This window comes from Suncus etruscus, chromosome 7, assembly GCF_024139225.1.
Source record: "Suncus etruscus isolate mSunEtr1 chromosome 7, mSunEtr1.pri.cur, whole genome shotgun sequence".
NCBI classification, from domain to species: Eukaryota; Metazoa; Chordata; class Mammalia; order Eulipotyphla; family Soricidae; genus Suncus; species Suncus etruscus.
Window position 1 is genome coordinate 124338112 of NC_064854.1, and position 23229 is coordinate 124361340.

At 44.1% G+C, this 23229-nt stretch overlaps 1 protein-coding gene across 1 annotated transcript in view; it reads left to right on the forward strand.

Moving 5' to 3' along the window:
* Positions 1–16848, forward strand: part of RAD54L2 (RAD54 like 2) — a 55877-nt gene extending 39029 nt beyond the window's left edge. The window contains exons 17-21 of the mRNA XM_049776710.1: positions 676–872; positions 4157–4356; positions 7064–7153; positions 10945–11037; positions 15474–16848. Of these exons, the coding sequence (XP_049632667.1) occupies positions 676–872; positions 4157–4356; positions 7064–7153; positions 10945–11037; positions 15474–16465 (1572 nt within the window). The 3' untranslated portion in view covers positions 16466–16848. The remainder of the gene's footprint in view (positions 1–675; positions 873–4156; positions 4357–7063; positions 7154–10944; positions 11038–15473) is intronic.
* Positions 16849–23229: the final 6381 nt, after the last annotated feature.

The following is a 23229-nucleotide window of genomic DNA, read 5'->3' on the forward strand; positions in this document are numbered from 1 at the left end:
GCTTGCCTTGCATGTGGCTGATAGATTTGATCCTCAGCATCCCGTGGTTCCCTGGGCACTACCAAGAGTAATTCCTGAGTACAGAGCCAAGATTAACCCCCGAGCATCACTGAGTGTAGCCCCAAAACAAAAACTAGATAAAAATAAGTGACATTCACCAATACTCAATCTCCTTTGGAAGATTAAGAACGGTCTATTTCATTTGACTAATTTGACCATAGCTGATTCTGTAGAGTGGTTTTGGGCTGGACTCCACACCTGGCAGTTATTAGGGGCAGCTGATGCTTGGAATTGATCCAAGGGACCATGTAAATACAGGCACTTGAGTCACATTCCCAGCCTCTCAGCTGCTGCTTTTCTAACTTGCTGGATTTAGCCATATGGGGTAATTTGTCCAATGTGAGTTTCCTATCAGAGGCAGTAAATTTTGAGAATATGGTTTGTTAATTTTCTGAACTTCCTACTTTCTTAAGTACAGCATTGATACTAGGTTAAAGTTGTGGATCATATTCTTGACAGAAAGATAGTGAACCTTTTTGTTGACCTTTGAGCAATCTCTTTGCTAGTGCTAGAGACAGCCATCCCTTTTATGTTTCAAAGAGAGACTCATTGTATCATCCAGCATGTTGGCACAAAGATTGGTAATTAAATCAGTATTCTCTTGTGTGTTGCCAGGAGCCTTTTGAGCATGAGTCATTGCTCCTTAACCGAAAGGATCACAAGCTGACCAAGGCAGAGAAAAAGGCAGCAAAGAAAAGCTATGAGGAAGACAAACGCACATCAATCCCCTACACCCGCCCATCATATGCTCAGTATTATCCTGCCAGTGACCAGAGCCTGACTAGCATCCCTGCCTTCAGTCAAAGAAACTGGTAAGTCCCTGAAAGGGAAAGAAGAGAAGATCTGATGCTAGGCCAGACCCATCCTCCCCCCGCCCCTTTTTTTGGATTTTGGTTTTGGGGCCATACCTGGCTTCTCTCAGGGGTTATTTCTGGCTTTGTGCTCAGAAATTGCTCCTGGCAAGATCGGGGGACCATATGGGATGCCGGGGTTCGAACCCAGATCCTACTTGGGTTGGCTGCGTGCATGGCAAATGCCCTACTGCTGTGCTATGTCTCCGGCCCCAAAATGAGACCAGATAATATTCTTCTTTTGTTTTGTTTTGTTTTGTTTTATTCAGGCCCATACATTTTGACTGGACTCTTTGGGTGCTATAAACTGGCAGGTTTTGTTTTTAAATAAAGAGTCAGAGTAGCTCAGCAATTTTGCTATTTTAAGCATCCTGACTAGAAGAAGGAGTTGCTGGTCTTGTGCTTTAGTTCTTCTGGACTTTTGGAAAGATGTAGCTTCCTCAAACTCAGAGGCCCAGTCTTCTCAGTCACTGCCCCTCACCTGTAACACTTTAGTTCTAGGGCTGTCTTTGCCATGAAGTTCAAGGCTGTGGGGCAAATCTTTGCGTCTCGGATTGCATTTAAGGAATTCTGTTGCTCTTACTGAGATTTTATTTCTTTTACTATGGGGTCAGAGCAATAGCATAGCGGATAGAGCATTTGCCTTGCACACGGCCAACCCGGGTTCGATCCCCGACATCCCATATGGTCCCCTGAGCCTACCAAGAGTGATTTCTGAGCACAGACCAGGAGTAACCCTTGAGTACCATCAGTTGCCCCCCCCCCCCCCAAAAAAAAAGATAGCATGGTATCTATCCAGAGACAATAGAAATGAGGGCCAGGAGAACCATCTATGGTAGGAATCTTGCCACAAATAGTGGGGTAGTGTGGTTAGGGCAGAGAGGGGGCTACTGTGATAATTGATAATTGGAAATGATAATTGATAATTGGAAATGGTCTCTCCACACAAAAACTGGCTGTTGAAGGAATTAAAGTGATATGCACAATGACCCTCCTTCATTAATAATATTGCAAACCACAGTGTCAAAAAGGAAAAAAGAAAGGAGAAAGAAGAAAATGCCTGCCATAGAGGCAGGTAGGGGAGAGGGCAGAGGGCAGGCGCAGGACGGAAACTGGGGACCTTGGTGATAGAAATTATGCACTAGTGAAGGATGTTGTACATTATATGACTGAAACTCAATCATGAACAACTCAATCATGAGTAACTGGAAAAAGACACAACATAAACAACCTTGTAAACCACAGTGTTTAAATAAAGTAATTAAAAAAATAAAGACCTTGGGTTTGATCCCCATATATCAAAAGAAAAAAAAGAAAAGACATTTTTGGTGAGTGAATTTGTTACTTTTTATGTACAAGATGCATTTATATTGAAAGTAATTCTTTCATATTTTTCAGTCTTCCATATCATTTCCTAAGGTACTCTTGGCTGGGCGGTTATCATTATTTTTTTTCTTTTTATCTCTTTTCTGGGCTTCTTTGTACAGATATAGGAATTGAGTAAGCCTGTACCCAGCGGTAGGGAGGGAGGGAGGGAGGGAGGGAGGGAGGGAGGGAGGGAGGGAGGGAGGGAGAAGGAGAGAGAGAGAGAGAGAGAGAGAGAGAGAGAGAGAGAGAGAGAGAGAGAGAGAGAGAGAGAGAGAGAGAGAGAATAAGAGGGGGGGGGAGCAGGAGAGAGAGTATGTGTGTGTGTCTGTGTAATTGATGAAGCCTGTACCTAATATGAAAGTTGTATGTGTGTGTGTGTGTGTGTGTGCGCCTACCTGTCTGCCTGTCACTCCTATTTACTATTCTTTAATAGGAATAATCTAGCAATTTGAGGAAGTCTCATTTATTAGTCTAAGGACCAAAGATACAGATTTCACAAAGCTTTGAAACAGAGTCTTCAATTTAGAAGAATTATTAGATAGTGGTTGGAGTAATGGCACAACAGTTAGGCTGTTTGCCTTGCATGTGGTTGACCTAGGTTCAATTCCTGGCGCCCCAAATATCCCCTGAGTCTGCCACAAGTAATTTCCGAGCACAGAGCCAGGAGTAACCCCTGAGCGCCGCTGGGTGTGGCCCCAAAACAAAAAGAAAATATCTTAAATAAGGAGTAACTTTCACAAAGTGCCAGCATCCATTTTAAAGGCAGGTGAAGAGTGAGAAATGAGTGCATTCTTGGTCATCAAGTAACACTTTAGCATGTTAGTAGAAATAGGTACACAGCTGGTCCTCAGGCTGGTCAGAGTCATGTTCCACTTTGAAGCTTGGCTTTTGTGCCCAGCCTGGCTGCTGCTACTTTTGAAGTGATTATTGAAGGGTGTGTTCAAAATTGATCCCAGGAAGATCCCACTGAAAAGCAGAGAGAGGGAGAAAGAGGAGGCATCTACATTACGTATTGAGAATTGCAATCTCACAGAATAAAGGTCATGGTTAAATTGAAATAATGGGTTCCCATGATTACGTTACATTATATGACCTTTTTTTTTCTTGGACGATGGGACAATTCCACCCACGAGTCTTCAACTTAGCACACATTGGTGACTGAAGAGCTTTTTCTTCCTTGTTGCTTTTTTGCCTCTTTCTGACTATACTGCAGGGACTAATTTCTAAAGTAGACAGAGTTGAAATTCTGGGGCTGGAGAGATAGCACAGCAGTAGGGCATTTGCCTTGCACGCAGATGGATGGTGGCTCGAATCCCGGCATCCTGTATGGTCCCCCGAGCCCGCCAGGAGCAATTTCTGAGCACAGAGCCAGGAGTAACCCTTGAGCACTGCCGGGTGTGACCCAAAAACAAACAAACAAAAAATTCTGAAGGAGGGGCCGGAGAGATAGCATGGAGGTAAGGCATGCAGCAGGACAGGGGTTTGAATCCCATATCCCATAATCACGCCTGCCAGGTGTGATTTCTGAGCATACAGCCAAGAGTAACCCCTGAGTGCCGCCGGGTGTGACCCAAAAACTAAAAAAAAATTTTTTTTGAAGGAACAGGTGATGGTTTTACATCTTCTAAAAGGTGCGAGTCTGCTGACATCTGAATTTGTACTTTGCAGAGGCTTTATTCTTCACTACCTCTCTGTCTACCATTCTTGTCTCAGACCTGTCTCTAGTCTCCTGTTGAATTAGCCATATCCTGCATTTTCTTTTGACCCCTTTTTCAGTAGCAACAAAGGGTTCATAATGGGGAATGGAGAGACTAGCCTTTGCAGAAAGGTAAGGGCTTCTCTACCAAACTCTCTTGGTACATTTGTTTTTCTCCCAGGCAACCAACAATGAAGAGTGATGAGAAGCCTGTGGCCAGTGTTCGTCCTGTACAGTCTACTCCCATTCCCATGATGCCACGGCATGTCCCGCTGGGAGGCAGTGTGAGCTCTGCCTCTGGTACAAATCCTGCTATGAACTTCCCGATCAACTACCTTCAGCGTGCGGGAGTCCTTGTGCAGAAAGTAGTCACCACAACAGGTTGGAAATTTCTGGGTTCTGTTCTAGGGATGTCCCCTGTTTAAAATAACTTTTTATATTCAGGACATAGTTATTAAACGTCTTTTGTGTTCTGGGCCCCTCATACATTGGTACTGAAGTTAAAAATAGAGAAGCGAGCAGTCAGTGATCTTGAGGAATTTGCATTGGAATGAAATATCTCAAGAATTGGGACTGGGAGTGTGGCTCAAGTGGTAGAGCACATGCTTTGCATAACTGAGGAAGTGAGTTCCTCATTTCTGGAACTAATGACCCCTAATCATGCTGTGTCCTAGTGGGCCCCAAGCAGTGTTAGGCCTCATCAAACCCTCCTTGTCTAGCCAAGGAAGGACCGAGGTTCGATCCCCCGGCGTCCCATATGGTCCCCCCAAGCCAGGGGCGATTTCTGAGCGCTTAGCCAGGAGTAACCCCTGAGTGTCAAATGTGTGTGGCCCGAAAAACAAAAACAAAAAAACAAACCCTCCTTGTCCCCTACCCTTTCATACTCCACCTGTCCCTAAAAGTACTAGAAATACTTCAGGCCCTCACCCCCATCCCGCATTGCTAATTATGGCCCCTAGATTTAAAAAAGAGGAATAGAACTGAACGGTTTTCTTGATTGTAGTGGGCACTTTATAGATTGTGGAAACGTTACTGACACACAGGCTTGGTCTGTAGGTCAACTGGGCATAAAGAACAATTGTCATTAATTCCACATAAATAGACTTGAATAGCACTTGTTTCTTTGTGAATATGGATCGGGTTGGTGGACCTATGTGTAGTGGAAAGAGGTAAGCAGAGTATCTATACCTACCATTGTCAGATGCTTTTCTTAAGTAAGAGCAGATCTTGTTTCTTAAATAAAAGCATCTTGTCAGAGTCTTGCCTACTTGGTCTCTGGTAGGTCGAGGGCCCTTCGAATTTTGGCAAAGTGCAGAGATTGAACCTGGGTTGGATTTATGCAAGACAAAAACCCTACCCTGCACAATCTTTCCGGCCTCCTTTTATTTGTTGTTGTGTTTTATGTTTTGGGGGCCACAACCAGCAATGCTCAGGGGTTACTCCTGGCTCTGCATTTAGGGATTACTCCTGGCTGGGCTCAGGGTACCATATGTATCATATGCTGGAATTGAACAGATCAGCCTTGTGCACAAGTGCCTACCAGTGATACTGTCATTCAGTCTCTGAATTTTATGTCCCAAATAAAATGTTTTGTTTATTTTTTATTTTATTCAGCCTAATAAAAACAATGAGAGAGCGAACCTCTTGTAACCCTCTTTATTGATTTTTGAATATACTTCATTCTTTACTTAGTTGTGGTATAATGTGAACAAGAGGAGGAGAATGTCACTTTTTGGTGCCTAATGTTATACAAAACATTAAACTTAGGGAGGAGGAAAAACAGCCACAGGGAAAAAACTATTAAATGAAGCCTTTTTCCAAATTAAGAAATTGGGAAATTTTACTTAATAAAGAGAAATTCATCAGAGAGGCTCTCATATTTTTTAAAAAAGTTTCTTTTGGGCCTTTTCCTTCCTTCCTTCCTTCCTTCCTTCCTTCCTTCCTTCCTTCCTTCCTTCCTTCCTTCCTTCCTTCCTTCCTTCCTTCCTTCCTTCCTTCCTTCCTTCCTTCCCTCCCTCCCTCCCTCCCTCCCCCCTCCCTCCCTCCCTCCCTCCCTCCCTCCCTCCCTTTTCTTTCTTTCCCTGCCCTACCCTTCCCTCCCTCCCGCCCTCCCTCTCTCCGTTCCCTCCGTTTTTTCCTAATGCACACCACTTGCTCCAGCCTACTTTTTCTCCCTAACCCTGAATTTTCATGAACACATCATCATCTCCCCAAAGTCCACAGTTAACCTTAAAAAGAGAGAGAGAGAAAGAGAAAGAAAGAAAGGAAGGAAGGAAGGAAGGAAGGAAGGAAGGAAGGAAGGAAGGAAGGAAGGAAGGAAGGAAGAGAAAGGAAGGAAGGAGGGAGGGAGGAAGGAAAGGGAGGGAAGGAAGGAGGGAGGGAGGAAGGGAGGAAGGAAGGAGGGAGGGGGGAAGGAGGGAGGGAGGGAGGAAGGAAGGAGGGAGGGGGGAGGAAGGAAGGAAGGAGGGAGGGGGGAGGAAGGAAGGATGGATGGATGGATGGATGGATGGATGGATGGATGGATGGATGGATGGATGGATGGATGGATGGATTCTTTTGGGAGAATAGAGATAGTAAGGCATTTGCCTTGTATGTAGCTAACCCTGGTTCAACCCTGGCACCGCATGTAATCAGGAGTAGTACTGCCACATATGGCCACAAAACAAAGTTTATTTTTTTTATAGTATTCCTTGTTACACATAGTGTAACAATAGTGTAATACTCGCTTCATCATTTTTGGTTCTGATTCCCATTCCACTGAGAGAATCTTGGGGGGAAATTACTGAAGAACTGGGGTTGATAACCTATTCTGCATTTTCTTTCTCTTCTTCTTCTTTTTTTTTTTTTTTTTTTTGGTTTTTGGGCCACACCCAGCGGTGCTCAGGGGTTACTCCTGGCTGTCTGCTCAGAAATAGCTCCTGGCAGGCACGGGGGACCATATGGGACACCGGGATTTGAACCAACCACGTTTGGTCCTGGATCGGCTGCTTGCAAGGCAAACGCCGCTGTGCTATCTCTCCAGGCCCTTTCTTTCTCTTCTTGAATCAGTTCCCATGAAATCTAACTTTGAGGTCTGTCTCTTTACTAGATATTGTTATTCCTGGACTCAACAGCTCCACAGATGTACAGGCACGAATAAATGCTGGTGAGAGTATTCACATTATTCGTGGGACAAAAGGTAAGCACCTTTCTAAAAATATTATTATTTATGGCCACACCCAGTGGCACTTGGGTTATTCCTTGCTCTGTGTTCAGAAATCTCTCCTGGAAGTCTCGGCATATGGAATGCTGGGGAACAAACCTGAGTCAGCTGCATGCAAGGCAAACATGATACCTGCCGTGCTGTTGCTCTGGCCCACACCTAATTTCTTCTTTGTGTGTTTGTTTGTTTTGTGGTCACACCCAGCGCAGGTCAGGTTACTTTGGCTCTGCACTCAGAAATTACTCCTGGCGGGTAGGGGGAATTGAATCTGGGTTGGCTGAGATAGCTCTGGCCCCAACACCTCTTTTTGTTTGTTTTTTGGTGTTGTTTTTTTTTTTTGTTGTTGTTGGGCCACACCTGGTGATATTTAGGGGTTACTCCTGGCCATGTGCTCAGAAATAGCTCCTGGCTTGGTGGACTATATGGTACGCTGAGGAACGAACCGAGGTCTGTCCCCTGGGTCAGTTGCGTGCAAGGCAAACGCCCTATTGTTGTGTTATCGCTTTGGCCCCAACACCTCATTTTTAAATGGAGAACCTGTGTTAGGAATGAGCAGAAAAAAATATTTGTGACGACTTCAGTCTATGTTTTAGTCACGATGTCAGCTAGGAAAGGAGTGCCTGAGGCATTCTTCTGAGTCCCGTTTGTGACCTTCCTATAGAACAGAATCATAATCAATGTTCTTACTGAATTGGCCCTTATTATGAGCTCTGATTCTCATAATTTCAAGATACTGCTTTCCAGCAGCCATTAGAGAGCCTTGAAAACCAAAGTTAATACTTGCAGATCTTGTAAGTTACTTGTAACTTATAGCTGTAAGTTACTTATAGCATTACTTATTATGGGTACATGATAAGCTAGATGACACAAGGTGTAGGGAGAAAAAGAGCAAGAGAGAGTATAGGGGCTGAAGAGATAGCACAGCGGTAGGATGCTTGCCTTGCACGCAGCCGATCCAGGACTGATGGTGGTTCAAATCCCAGCATCCCATATGGTCCCCCATCCCTGCCAGGATCGATATCTGAGCACAGAGCCAGGAGTAACCCCTGAGCACCATGGGGTGTGATCCCCCCCAAAAAATATAAAAGAGAGAGAGTGTATTATGTCTGCCTATATTAGACCCAAGTGTGAAGTGGGTAAGATTTTGAGAGTTTTTGTTTGTTTGCTTGTATTTTTGTTTTATTTTTGTCATTTGGGCCATACCTGGCACTGCTCAGGGGCTATTGCTGGCTCTGCAACAGGGGTCATCAACCCTGGTAGGTTTGAGGTCCATAGGAATACAGCTAGATGTGACCCATAAAAACAACAAAAGTTTTCATTTTTGTTGGTGAACTTTAAATTGATATGGCTCAGTGCTAAAGTGCATAACATGCATGTGGGAGACTCCCCTGCACTGCAGAGTACATTAAAAATAAATAAAATAAAACTTAACAGGAATTTGGACATGAAAAAGGAAAGCAGGGTGACCCACCCAAGTTTTCAGTTTTTTGTAGATCACCTAGTGCTTTCTGAAAGGTTAACTTCATGGGAGGGTGGCCTAGTTCCTTATCTAGGTGTTTAGCTAGGAACTGTCTTATAGGTTCTTTTGTTCATTTGTTTTTTTCTGGTTCATATCTAGTAGTGCTGGGAGTTAGTTACTCCTAGTTTGGGACTCATGGCTTGGTAGTTCCTAGCAGTATTTGAGGGATTCTGCTGTATTATGATCAAATTCCGGGCTTTTACATATAAAGCATGTCTTTAGCCCTTTGAACTATCATCTTTGTCTTGGCATTTTATATCTTTTAGATAAATGGCTTGGCAATCTGAAATTTATTTTCAGGCACTTAACCTACACACAAGGAGACCTGAAAATAGAATGGAAAGCTATATATGTAGTATATGCTATACTATATATAATGCATACAATAACAGTGTTTTTTGTTTGTTTGTTTTTGGGTCATACCAGTGGCACTCAGGGATACTCCTGGCAGAGTTGGTGGACCACATGGGATACTGGGATTTGAACTTGGATCTGTGCTGTGTTGGCTGCGTGCAAGGCTAACGTTTTACTGCTGTGCTGTTGCTCTGGCCCAACAGTGTGTGTGTGTGTGTGTGTGTGTGTGTGTGTGTGTGTGTTTGTTTTTGTTTTTTTTGTTGTTTGTTTTTTTGGCTTTTGGGTCAGCAGCTCTCAGGGATTACTCCTGGCTCTACACTCAGAAATCACTCCTGGCAGGCATGGGGGACTATATGGGATGCTGGGATTCAAACCACTGTCCTTCTGCATGCAAGGCAAACACCCAACCTCCATGCTATCTCTCCGGCCCCGTACTACGGTTTCTTTATCCTGTCACTTGTTTTGGACTTTTGGGTTATTTTCAGATATTGGTTATTAGAAGTATAATATATATATAATCTTTTCTGAGTGATTTTTTTTTATTAAATCACTGAGATACACAGTTAAAAGTTTTTAAAAAGTTGAATTTCAGTCATACTATGTTCCAACACCCATCCCTTCACTGGAGAAATATGTAGAATAATCCATCCCTGTAGTTATTGCAGAAAGCTGCAAGTCTGCTTGCTGTTTGGCTGCTGCAAGGCTATACAAGTTCAAGGCTGCCAGGGCAGTATTACAAGGCTTCAGGGGTCAGTGGGACCTCATGCCCACCCAGGGATACCAACGTGTCAAAACTGCCTGCCTGGGACTGAGAGAGGGAGGAGAGAAAAAGTAAGGGGGTGGGTGGGAAGCCTGGGTTCAAGGAAGAAAGAGAAAGGAATAGATAGAAAGCAGGCAGCATCTCTCTGATGCTTTTATTCAGTGTTCATTTCCCACCACCAATTTCTCCAGTTAACTACTCCTTACCCCCACACCAGACTGCCTCTATGGCAGACACTTTCCAAAGAATACTATTGTTGAATTGTGATAACAAAGCTGCATTAAGTAAAAATGTATTGAAACTTACCCAACTGTTTTTATGCTGTGATAACAAACTCCTTAATAGCTCAGTAAGTCCAGAATATTTACTTTCTGGCCTCTAGCTTATAATCAGTTTTGATGTTTCAGGAGCTTGATACCACCCAGGTCCAGGGAATGTAGAATAACCCTACGGAAAGAGAGCACTTGCCTTGAATTATTTCTATCAAGAGAGGGGCCTTGTTCCTCCCAGTTTAAGACAAGAGCTTGGCTCAGAATACCAGAGAACAGTGAGAACCAGTTATCTTTTCTGGTTCTATGTTTCTGTCTTTTCTATTCACTCAATGTAACTTTTTCTGGTGATACTTCTTGAATCAACTGTAGCCCATGTAGAGGTTAAGCTCTATGAATTTGACCTTTTTTTTTTTTTTTTTTTTTTTGGTTTTTGGGCCACACCCGGTGACGCTCAGGTGTTACTCCTGGCTATGCGCTCAGAAGTCGCTCCTGGCTTGGGGGACCATATGGGACGCCGGGGGATTGAACCGTGGTCCGTCCAAGGATAGCGCAGGCAAGGCAGGCACCTTACCTCTAGCGCCACTGCCCGGCCCCGCTGACCTTTTTTTTTTTTTTCTCTTGTAAATGTTAGTGTCTAGAACAGTGCCTGCTATAGGGTGGTCATGTGATCAAGATTTTGTGAAACAAATGAGTCATATTAGCTCCACATCTCAATTGCTGTACTCCTCATTTCAGAGGTCTTGAGAAAGAATGTGAGACTTAATTTGATAATTTCCCAACCCATGTTGTTTAGGCCTAGAGTTCTCTCAGGCAGCTGTATTACATATATGTGCCTAACGTTCTTTCTCATGCTTCTTCTTAGGGACATATATTCGTACCAGTGATGGGCGGATCTTTGCTGTTCGGGCGACGGGCAAGCCAAAGGCTCCTGATGATGGTCGTATGGCTGCCTCAGGTACAGTGACTTCCACTGTCCATTGATCTATACAGTGTTTTGATCTGCTTTATTTTAGAGCATGCATGCATGCTTTATAAGTCAAAAGGTATAAGGTAGGAATTAAGTAGAAAATATTTATTCCCTCAGACCCTATCATCCATTGTTTTTTTCCTGGAGAGGTTCTGTATTCATTTATATTTCTTTATATAGTCACTGTAAAGAAATGTGTGTGTGTGTTAAAAATATATATGTGGGGTGGGAGAGATAGCATGGAGGTAAGACTTTTGCCTTTCATGCTGAAAGTCAGTGGTTCGAATCCCGGCATCCCATATGGTTCCCAAGCCTGCCAGGAGCGATTTCTGAGCATAGAGCCAGGAGGAACCCCTGAGCGCTGCTGGGTGTGATCCACCCCCCCAATATATATATATATATATATACACACATATATATTATATATGTATTAAAATATATATGTAGGGGCTGGAGTGATAGTACAGCAGGAAGGGTGTATAGCAGATCAAACCTGGGTTTGATCTGATAGGGTCAGAACACCGCTAGGAGTAATTCCTATGTACAGTACTCAGTAATTATAATACTTGAACATTGCCTGGTATGGCCCTCCCCCTGCACCAAAAATATGTATGTACAGGAACTGTAGAGATAGTACAGCACATGCCTTGCACATGCTGAGGTTCAATACGCAGCACTGCATGTAGTCCCTTGACTCCGGAGCTCAGATTCAGGAGTAAGCCTTGAGAATCACTGAGTATGGCTCACAAACAAATAAAAAATATAATTTTTTTTGTGTTTTTTAATGACAAATGCTAGGAATATAATTAGTTTTCTGCCCTTATTTTATTTTGTACCAAATACCTGACGCTATTTACTACCTTTTTTCACTCACTACTGATATTTCTGTGTTTGTTTCTCACCATTTTTTTCTAGATATTCCTGATATGATCATACTTTATATGTTATCAGGTTCCCTGTTCATGAATGTTTAGATTTTTTTACTTCAACGTCATAGTACTGGTTCATAGGCATGAGGGTGCATGTATAGGATTAATTCCAGGAAGTAAATTTGCCAGGTCAAAGAGTGTGTGACACATTAATACATAAAGAACTCCTGCCAATTTCTATTCCATTCTATAATAGTTCTCATTTATCTCTCCAGCACCAAGTGTGTGAACCAGACTGCTCTTGTTCTCAGGTTTTATTATGGACATGTTCATAAATATAGATAAAGAACAGCATTGTGAGCATCCATAGATCATATGTATATCCATTAACTGTTCTTGTTCTCATGAACGTGTTTTCTGTTTGAACTACCTTGAAATTGAAGATGTATCATTTTGCCTCTTGATATTTCAGCTTGTCTATCCTTAAACATTCAGAACATTCTCTTCTCTCTCAACTCCATTATCATAGTAAAAACAAATAATTTCATAATATTTTCTAGATTTAGGTCATGTTCAGATTTCATTATTTTCTGAATTTTTTTTGTTTTTGTTTTTGTTTTTGGGCCATTCCTAACAGCGCTGTGCGGTTACTCCTGACTTTGCGCTCAGAAATCGCTCTTGGCAGGCTTGGGGGATATATGGGATACCTGGTCGGCCTTGTGCAAGCCAAACGCCCTACCCTCTGTGCTATTGCTCCGGCCCCTATTTTATTACTTTTTTTTACAGAGTTGAAAAGTTGTTGATAGTTGAGTTCTGGTCATACAGTGGTCTACAGCAGTGTTTATTTCCCACCATCAATTTACTCAGTTACACACCCATTATCTCTCCCTCTCTCTATTCCCCATACCTGTCTCAATTGCACACTCTCCCCTCCCACTTCTGTCCTTTCCTCCTTCTCCATTCTGTTGTGGTTTGCAACACTGTTACTGAAGGGGCATCATGCATATCAGTTTACTTCCTTTCAGCACCAAGTTCTTGTCCAGAATGACATTTCCAACTATTATTGTCATAGTGGTCCCTTCTCTGTCTTACCTGTACCCCTGCCATTTCTGTGTTGTTCGTTTTGTTTTGTCTTTATATCCCCAGATGAGTGTGATCATTCCTTGTCTGTCCTTCTCCCTCTGACTCATTTCCCTCAGCATGATATTCCTCATGTTTGTCCATGTATAGCAAATTTCATGACTTTATTTTTCCTAACAGCTGCGTAATTTTCCTTTGTGAAGAGGTACCACAGTTTCATTATCCGCTCATCGGTTCTTGAGTACTTGGGTTGTTTCCAGATTTAGGCTATTGTGAATAGTACTGCAGTGAACACAGGAGTGCAGGTGCATTTTCTACATTTGTTTTTGGACCCCTAGGGTATATATCTCCAGGACCAGTATTTCTGTGTTAAATAGAAGCTTGATGTCTAATGTTTTATTTTTAACATTATGTACTTATGTATTTAGGTTTTTGGGCCATACCTGGTGGTACTCAGGGGTTACTCCTGGCTCTGTGCTCAGAAGTCTCTCCTGGCAGGCTCGGGAGACCATGTGGGATGCTGAAAATTGAACCCGGATCCGTCCCGGGTTGGCCACGTGCCTGGCAAATGCCCTACTGCTGTACTATCACTCCCGCTCCTAGTGTTTTTAGGAATGCCCATATTCTTTTTCAAAAAGGCTGGACTAGTTGATATTCCCAGTGATGAGTCTCTTTATCTCTGCCAACCCTGGCTATGGTCTTTATATGTGCCAGTTTCTGTGCCAATTGTTTTTTATGACTGGATTCTGTAATTTTTTTGGTGGGGGGATTTGGGTCACACCCGGCAGCGCTCGGGTTACTCCTGGCTCTATGCTCAGAAATCACTCCTGGCAGGCTCGGGGGACCATATGGGAAGCCGGGATTTGAACCACCGACCTTCTGCATGAAAGGCAAACACCTTACCTCCATGTTATCTCTCCTGTACCATGGATTCTGTAACGTTTTTAAGTGAGCATGTGGAGAGAGAGTATCTCTCCTGTACCATGGATTCTGTAACGTTTTTAAGTGAGCATGTGGAGAGAGAGAGAGAAAGAGAGAGAGAGAAAGAGAGAGAGAGAGAGAGAGAGAGGAGAGAGAGAGAGAGAAGGAGAAGAAAGAAAGAAAAAGAAAGAAAGAAAGAAAGAAAGAAAGAAAGAAAGAAAGAAAGAAAGAAAGAAAGAAAGAAAGAAAGAAAGAAAGAAAGAAAGAAAGAAAGAAAGAAAGAAAGAAAGAAAGAAAGAAGGGAGGGAGGGAGGGAGGGAGGGAGGAAGGAAGGAAGGAAGGAAGGAAGGAAGGAAGGAAGGAAGGAAGGAAGGAAGGAAGGAAGGAAGGAAGAGTGTGTGTGTGTGAGTGATTTTCAAGGGTTACTGGGGTCAGGAATTATGGGGACCATATGGGATACCAGGTATTGAACCTGGGTTGACTGCTTGTACCTTCTCATTGTACTATCTTACTAGTCCTCTGGTTTGATATTTTTGTTTGTTTGTTTGTTTGTTTTGGGCCACACTGGGCAGTGCTCAGGGCTTATTCCTGCCTCTAAGTTTAGTAATCACTCCTGGTGGGATCTGGAGACATATGGCATGCTGGGAGTTGAACATGGGTTGACTGTATGCAAGGCAAATGCCCTACCCCCTCCCTATGCTATCACTCCAGCTCTGGTATTTTTTCTATTATTTTTCTCAATTTAATTTACTTATTACTGGTATTTAGGACACACCTGGTGATGCTTAGAGGTTATTTTTGGCTCTGCACTCAGAATTATACCTGGCAGTGCTCAGGAAACCATATGGAATGCCAGAAATGGAACCTGGGTCAGCCGTGTCAGTCAAGTGCCTTCCCCACTTCTAATATCTCTCCCCTCCGACAAGCCCCCCAAGTGACAGGCACTTTATTTTTCTCTTTTCTCCCACCTGACTAATGAAATTGGGGACCCACATTCAGTAATGCTCGGAGGTTACTACTAGCTCTGCTCTTAGAAATTACTCCTGGCAGGCTCGGGGGAACTGTATGAGATACCATAGATGCTGGGAATCAAACCTGGGTTGGCCACCACATGCAACGCAAATACCCTACCTGCTGTGCTATTGCTTTGGCCCTAAATTTTTTTCTTGTTCACAGAAAGATTTTGACTAATGGTCTTTGAGTTTTTCCTCTCTAAGAATTATAAGATTCACCTTGATGGAATTCTACATGGAAAATGGGGGAGTGGGTTCTGATTAGAGGAGAGGCAGCTAAATAATAATAATATATATATATATATGTCTTGTCATAGATAGATCTGTTTCCTAGACCAAGTATTTTTTTCTTTGGGACTGGGAAAAGTTGACCGGGCATTATTGTTTGTATATCAAACTGCTAGCATTTTGGAACTGCAAGACAGGGTTTCTATTTTTTTTTTTTTTTTTTTTTAGGGTTTCTATTTTTTAAATTACATTTTCTCTGTGTCCTCTTCTGTCTAGCCATTCTGGTTCTTACTTACATATATTTTGCATCCAGGTTCACAGGGGCCTTCTCTCGAGTCCACGAGCAACGGCAGACACAGTGCCTCATCACCTAAAGCCCCCGACCCTGAGGGACTGGCCAGGCCCGTCTCTCCGGACAGCCCAGAAATCATCAGTGAGCTGCAGCAGTATGCAGATGTGGCTGCTGCCCGGGAATCCCATCAGAGTTCCCCAAGCGCCAATGCTTCCCTGCCTGGCCCCACGGCCCAACTTACAGACAGCAGTGCTGTTCCTGGCACAACTCTCGGGACTGAATCTCGACATGGGGGTCATTGCCTCAATAGTTCCCTCTTGGTGACCGGCCAGCCCTGTGGAGACAGGCAACCATTGATGGACTTAAGGGGCCACAAACGGAAATTGGCCACACCACCTGCTGCCCAGGAGTCAGTCCGCCGGCGGTCCAGAAAAGGCCATCTCTCAGCCCCCGTGCAGCCGTATGAACACGGGTATCCAGTTTCTGGCGGGTTTGCCATGCCACCCGTCTCCTTAAATCATAACCTCACCCCTCCCTTTACCTCCCAGGCTGGGGAGAACTTATTTATGGGCGGTACCCCCTCCTATTACCAGCTGTCCAATTTGCTGGCAGATGCCCGCCTGGTGTTTCCAGTGACTACTGACCCTCTGGTGCCAGCAGGCCCCGTCAGTTCTTCTTCCACGGCTACCTCAGTCACTGCCAGCAACCCTTCCTTCATGCTCAACCCTTCTGTACCAGGGATACTACCCAGCTATTCACTCCCATTCTCACAGCCACTCCTGTCCGAGCCGAGGATGTTTGCGCCTTTTCCTTCCCCTGTCTTACCCAGCAACCTTTCACGAGGCATGTCTGTCTACCCAGGCTACATGTCTCCACACGCAGGCTACCCAGCTGGCGGCCTACTTCGGTCCCAGGTGCCTCCATTTGACACTCATGATGTGGCTGAGGTGGGGTTCAGCTCCAATGACGACGAGGATAAGGATGACGATGTGATAGAGGTCACTGGGAAATAGCTGGGGACCCCTTTCTGCCTCATTCTGGGGCTCCCAGCAGGTTGCCCATTAATCTAGAAGGCAGTGGTCTGGGCTTTCTGAGGAAAGGGCGCTTGGCAGGATGGAAAAGGAAGAGAACAAAGAAAGATGCTTAACCAGAGTGGTAAGGCTCTGTTGCTTACTGTTTAACAAGAGGCAAAATTATCCAACAGAGGAGCAATAGTGGAAAATCAGGGACCCAAAACAGGAATGGAGGGACAGGGCCGCCTACCTCTCTTCCTGCCTGCCTTGCTTATGCTGTCTGCTTGCTTGCTTGCCCATTGGAGTATAGAAGCTCACATCCCACTTCTGTCATTGGGAACATTCTCTCCCAAGAGCTGCCTTACTGGGTGACTTAGCTTGACCTGGAGGGGTGGGGAGGGCGGGTGAAAGAAAGATCGTAGGCAGGAAAAACAGATTGAGACTTCATGTTAAGTGGAATCTTTTAAGGGGTGAGAAAGAGCAGACCAGGTATGTGTGTGTGTGTGTGTGTGTGTGTGTGTGTGTGTGTGTATGTGTGCGTGTGTGTGTGTGCGTGCGTGCATGTGCGCGCGCATGTGTGTTTATGTAATACATGTATGTGACAGAGCTAGGGTGAAGGGAGGGACAGGGAGGGAGGAACTAATGGGGAAACTGAAAGATGAATTTATGTTTTTAAAAACAAATAGAGAGTGATGGTTCCTGGCAACTATAATACCAACATCAGGTTGAGCCCAGAAGAGCCATGAACATCACAAGTTTCCTTCTAGTTGGTTGAAGAGACTGCCCAACTAACTCTAGTCCCAGGTTTTCAAAATCTCATTCGTTTGTTTTAGATTTGGAGAGAAATTATGAGAGAAATGGGCAATCTCTGCCTCTTTACCCAGTAACTGTCTCCAAGATCTCTCATTCCAGAGTCTGAGATTGTCTATGTGTGGAGGCTGGGAGAGAGAAGCAGCGTGATGTGTGAGTGAGAGGTCATGGAATCATGGCCAGAAAAAGACATTCTCCACAAGGACAGATTGAGCCCCTAGCTGCCTGTCCTGGTGGTATTTCCTTCCCATTAGAGTGCTCCGTGTTAATTTATTTCCTTCGGGCAATTATTTATTGTTTGGACTTTACATGTGTCTTATTTGGGTGGGTGGGTGGAAAGGAAGTTAGGGGTAAGGAGAGTAAGCACTAGGAAGGGAAAATCTTAAATATCACGGCTTCCTCAGCGCTGATGAAAATAAACCCTAGATACATATAGAACTGACCAAGGAAACAAAGTTAGGCCTGACCAGGAGTTACACTACATAGCTTTTTTTCCAAGAGATTTTCTCTCCATATGATTCAGTGACTAAATGTGAATTAGAGACATTCTAAAGAGTTTGAATCTTGGGATCATTGACTTTGCTATTGAGAGGGAAGTGATCCCAAATTTGGAGCTGGGTTCTCCTGTGATAAACTTAAAAGCTGGCTCTCTGTACTGAACAGTGAGGTTGTAAATAAGATAGGTGACTGCTGGCTTCAAGGAATAGACTTATTGACTTAAGCCTACATTTTCTATTGGGAAATGTCTTCAAGTACCATGCCATCCTATGTACTATTTTAATCCTCTTGGAAGGAACATGAAGACGCCTTTCCTCCGCAAGAGCCTTAAGTCTGGCTTTTGTATGAAAAATAAACCTCAGTCATTCTGGGTCTCTCCATTCCAGCTAGAGTGCCCGGAGAGGAGGCGTCTAATCTAAGCAGGCACGAATATTGGTTGTCTTTCTCTTCACTTCTCATTCCCGGATGAGATTTTGCTAGTAGTGGTTTATGATAACTAAACCTGGCTTTCGAATTTTCTCACTTAACCAAGTTTCACCCCGTACAGCTACTGCACCAGCCTCCCCCGGCCCTGGAGTAAGCTTAGCCAGATCACCCCTTGTATTAACTGCTTCTACAACTCATCCCCTTTCTATCATTAGACAGCCTTAGTACACTCTAGGAGTACTGTCCACGAAGAAGAAAGGTGACGTGACTAATGGGTATGTGTGCATGTGTGTTTATTTGTTGCACAATTACTCCAAAACTGGAATATAAGGAGCTTCTTTCTTTCTTTTTTTTTTTCATTGTTTTTCATGAGCACCCTGTCTGACACTTAATTCTCCTACTCATAGAAGCCTTAGACCTACAAGTTAGCTATGCAAATTCTTTTTAAGGTTAAAAGTCGCAGTTCCAGCCAGTGCTTTCTTTTTCAGAGGCATCCCAAGAATATGAGTGGTGAAGGGACTCATTTGGAATGACTTCTTAGACTGAGAGTTGTGTAGTAAGATGGAACGAGCTAGATCTCTGATTTTGTAGATCCAGTTCACTATTAGAAGCCTGGAGTATTTGAGATCCGAAGGAGTGAGAGTGAGTGCTTGTGCACAGACACATGCCCACACATGTACAAATCTTTGTTGGTGAAAGATGGTACTTCTGTGTTCACTTACAGTAAGTCATAGCAGTGGGCTGTGATCATCCAAACTGTCCCAGCAAGGAATATTGACTGAAAGGCAGCAAATCTTTACTTTCTTTACTTGTGGTTCCAGGGATTGGGTCTTGTTTCAGCTATACAGAGTCCATAATTTTGGGAGGCTGGCCTGGCTAAGGTTTTCTTCGATATGTTCAGTTTATATTGTATCGGTTTGTGGGGGTAGGCTCATGGGAAATTATGGAGTACTACCATGGTTTTTTGTTTTTAATGATTCTGAAAAAAACTTCTCTTTTCTGCTCTCTCTCTATATGTGCTGGAAGGCAAGTGTACAAGCACACCAAACATGAACATATGTATGAAGGAATTGGGAAATGTCTCATATGTTTTACAGCTTATTTCATCAAAAGCACTTGGTTGTGAATTCCACCTGCAATCAAGACTTGAATGAGGGAAGGATGATGATATAACAGAGGACAGAAAATTAGGCCTATGCATTTCCTCACTGTAGTCTTCCACAGAATGTTTTCAAGGGCTTCGAGAGCCCCATACATCTGGTTTTGCCTAAATTCTCAGAGAATATACTACTACTCAGTAATTTATTATTACCGTTTGTAGTGCGTAACTACCTTATTGTCTTTTTAAATTTAGGGAAAAAAAATAAACAGAGACTAGCTATTTAAGTAAGAAAGTAAATGAACCAGCCTGTATCGGTTCTGTTCCTTTCTTCAGTTTTTTTCCGCAGTCCTTACTGCTATTTTCCTCGAGTTCCTTTTTTGTGAAGGATTGGGAAGCAGGGCTACTGCCAGTGAGTTCCTCAGGAGTCACTCACGGTAGTTTTTGGGCAACTGAGCATCAAGTCTAGGCCTCCATCAAGCCTAGACCTCCCACATTCTTAGTTTGCTTTCTCGCCCTTTGAACTATCTCCCCAGCTATGAGTTGTATTTAAAGTATTTTTCTTGGCATCTCCAGTTTTAGGATGACTATCTATCTGGTTGTTGGAATTCTCTTCTGTAGGAGTGAATTAGTGTGAATACTTGTTCTTCACAATGAAATACGAAATTTCCCATTTTGGGATGCGAAGCAAATATTGAGATAAATATTGGCTAACAGATTGACACATAACCAAGCTTCAGCAATGTGAATGAGACAGTCACTTGACAGAACAAAGCTCTCTGCATCAATTTCTTCAGGCATGGGATGATCTAGATTTGAGTCTCATCCTTTAGGGAAGACCTTACTAGGGGGTTAAAAGTCATGTTTCCTCCCTTCTGCTTCTCAGTTCCTTGTGATTTCTCAGAAGATAGGTCTTCTTTCTAAGCCATGGCCTTCTGTACACCCAGCTAACCGGCTCTTTCCTCACCAAAGTTCTTAAGAACATTTCCCCCATAAGTCACCCCTGGGAGATTCCATAGCACTACCACTAAATCCGTACTAGTCTGTGAGAATGCTGCCATATCCATCACTTCAGATTCCATGACCGTCCTGGTGACTCTTCTGTTCTGTGTATTTGTTGGACCCCTTATGTCTATTCTGTGCCGCTAGCTTGGCCTAAGCCTTTAATGAATATCTGAATCTTACAATGGACTTCTGAGTAGGCAGTGTCCAATTTCTTTGCTTTTCAGGGACCTGAGTTTGCCTTTTCTTCTCTCGTAGGTCTATTTGATATAGTAATCTACTGCATTTGGAGCTGTAGCTAGGCAGGATACAGAAGTGGTGCCATGAGTTGGGAAAGATTTGGGTACTCTGTTATCACCACTGGGAGCTACTCAAAAGAGAGGGGACCTCATACTGTGACCTGACCCCCAAACCCACCCTTAGAAGAGAGCTCAGCCTGTGTGTGTGTGTTGTGTGTGTGTGTGTGAGCGTGAGCGAGTGAGCACATGTGTGTAAACTGTTATCTGGTTGCGTTACTCAGGGTAGGCTGGGGACTCACCAGAATCCCCTCTGCCCACCCGAGACTGTTTTTTCCCTATACCCTCTCTAGAGGGCTTCAGGAGAAGAGTCCAGGTGAGTTGAGGGGGTTGCAATGGATAACCACTAAGTCCACACTGCTGCCAGGAGTAGTGGGGGAAGATGGGGTGGCCCCAGAGACCTGGCACCTGGTTTGGTTTTCTGTCTTCTTTCCTCAGGACGCCCCCTGAGGCCTGGGACCTGCACCTGACTTTTGAGGAGCATCTGTGGCTGGTGCTCCAGCTGCTGGTGTGATTATGGGCTTCCCTCCTCTCTCAGCAGGGCAGGTGCTCCTGCCCCAGAGACTGGGCAACTGGCTGTTTCTATGACGTATTTATTTTTACTTGTGTTTCATGTCACTTTTTTAAAAAAGCAAACAGAACAATTGTAAGTCAGTATAACTGCCTATCGGTTTTCTTTATTTCTTTTTGTAAAATAAAATTTAAACTCAAGGCAGTGTTATTTGATCAAGGAATTGTCTAAACAGCTTGGCTGGGTGGTAAAAGGGATATATAACTTAGCGTCTTGGCACTGGAAGGTTATGGAGGGGACTGGGAGAAGAGGAACCTGGAAGAGAGAGCGGGCTGCTAATGGCAGTCTCTGTGATAATAGGCTTTTCCTGCCTTGACTTATATAGAGAGCCCCCTTTTCCAGTCTCTAGAATAGTGTGTCCCAAAGGGGGTGACTGCCCCCAGGAGTCATGGAATGATCCAGGGAGTGGCAATAGTCTTGGGTACAACTTCAGAGGTGTGTTCTATTTGTTCACTTAAGGTACGTTTCCAGAGAGGCACGAAGTAATTTTTTTTTCTGAAAAGGCTCAAGGAGTCAATTTGTCAGTAACCTCTGCTTGAGAAGAAACTGAAATTGACTCAAAGGATTGAGATTGGGGACCACAGCCATAATTCAGTGGGTTAAGGCACTTACCTTGAATGCAACCAACCGAGATTTGATCCCTGACATTTCATATGTGGTTCCAGAATAGTTCCTAGGTGCAGAGCCAGGAGTTATCCCTGAATATTGCCAGTTATTACTCTCCTGCCCCCTCCCCCAATGAATCGAGGCTAGTCCTCCTGCGTCATGGTAGGCCCTTTCTAGCTATGAGTGACCAGAGCTGTATATTGCTATCAGAGGGCAGGAGACCTGTTCACTGCCTAGTTTATAGAGCATCCTATTATGTGTGTACATTTTCTGTTATCAGAGTTAGAAAATCTCACAGAAAGCAAACGAGGGCTTTCACATTTGAGGTGGTGAAGGGGACAAGTCACTCTTTGGCTTCTCACGTTTAATCCCTTAAAAGGGGGGCGTCCTAGAGTGAGAGCTCAACATGTTACAGCACATGCTTTACACGCAGAAGGCCTGAACTTGAGCCCCCAACATCATATGAACACCTGGGCAACACCACAGTTGACCTCAGAGCCACTGGGCCAGGAGTATCTTTTGAGCACTGCCAGCTGTCTGCCAAAAACTCCCCTTATCTTTTTTTTTTAATTAAAAAAATTTTTTTGAGGGCTAGAGCGATGGCTCAGTGCGAGGGCATTTGCCTTGCACGGCTGACCCAGGACAGACGGCAGTTCGATCCCCCAGCGTCCCATATGGTCTCCAAAGCCAGGAGCGATTTCTGAGCGCAGAACCAGGAGTAACCCCTTAGTGTCACCAGGTGTGGCCCCAGAAATCCAAAAAAAATTGGGGGCGGTGTTTGGGCTACAGCGGTACTCAGGGTTTAATCCTGGCTCTGTGCTCAGAAATCTCTCCTGGCAGGCTGGGGGGAGGGGGACAAGGACGGACCATATCGGATGCTGGGATTCGAACCACCATCTGTCCAGGATCTGCTGTGTGCAATGTAAATGCCATACCGCCGTGCTATCACTTCGGCAGCTACACCTTATATTCTTTTTTGTTTCGTTTTGTTTTGGGGCCACACCTGTTGACACTCAGGGGTTACTCCTGGCTATGCTGGAGGATCCAACTGCGGTCCATCCTAGGCTAGCACGCACAAAGCAGACGCCTTAACCTCTACTGCCACTGCTCTGGCCCATACCCCTTACATTCTTAAGGGGAGGAACTTTGAGGAAATTTCCAGTAATTTACTAAGGAGAAATTAAAGGACATCTATGTGAATTCCTAGGATCTGGGAAGTCTGAAAGCACTTGCCCAGAATGTGTCAGGACCAGGGTTTAATACCCTAGAGCTAAATATAGGATCTGTGGGAAATACTTTATATATATTTATATATGTGTGTATACATGTATACACATATCTGTATATATCATGTTACTGGGAGAGAGAACTGGGTATGGAGTCTGAGTGGTCAGACTTGCTATAAGGGGAACAAATTCCCTTGGCTTCTGCATTCTGATGTAAAGCAAAAGCCTCC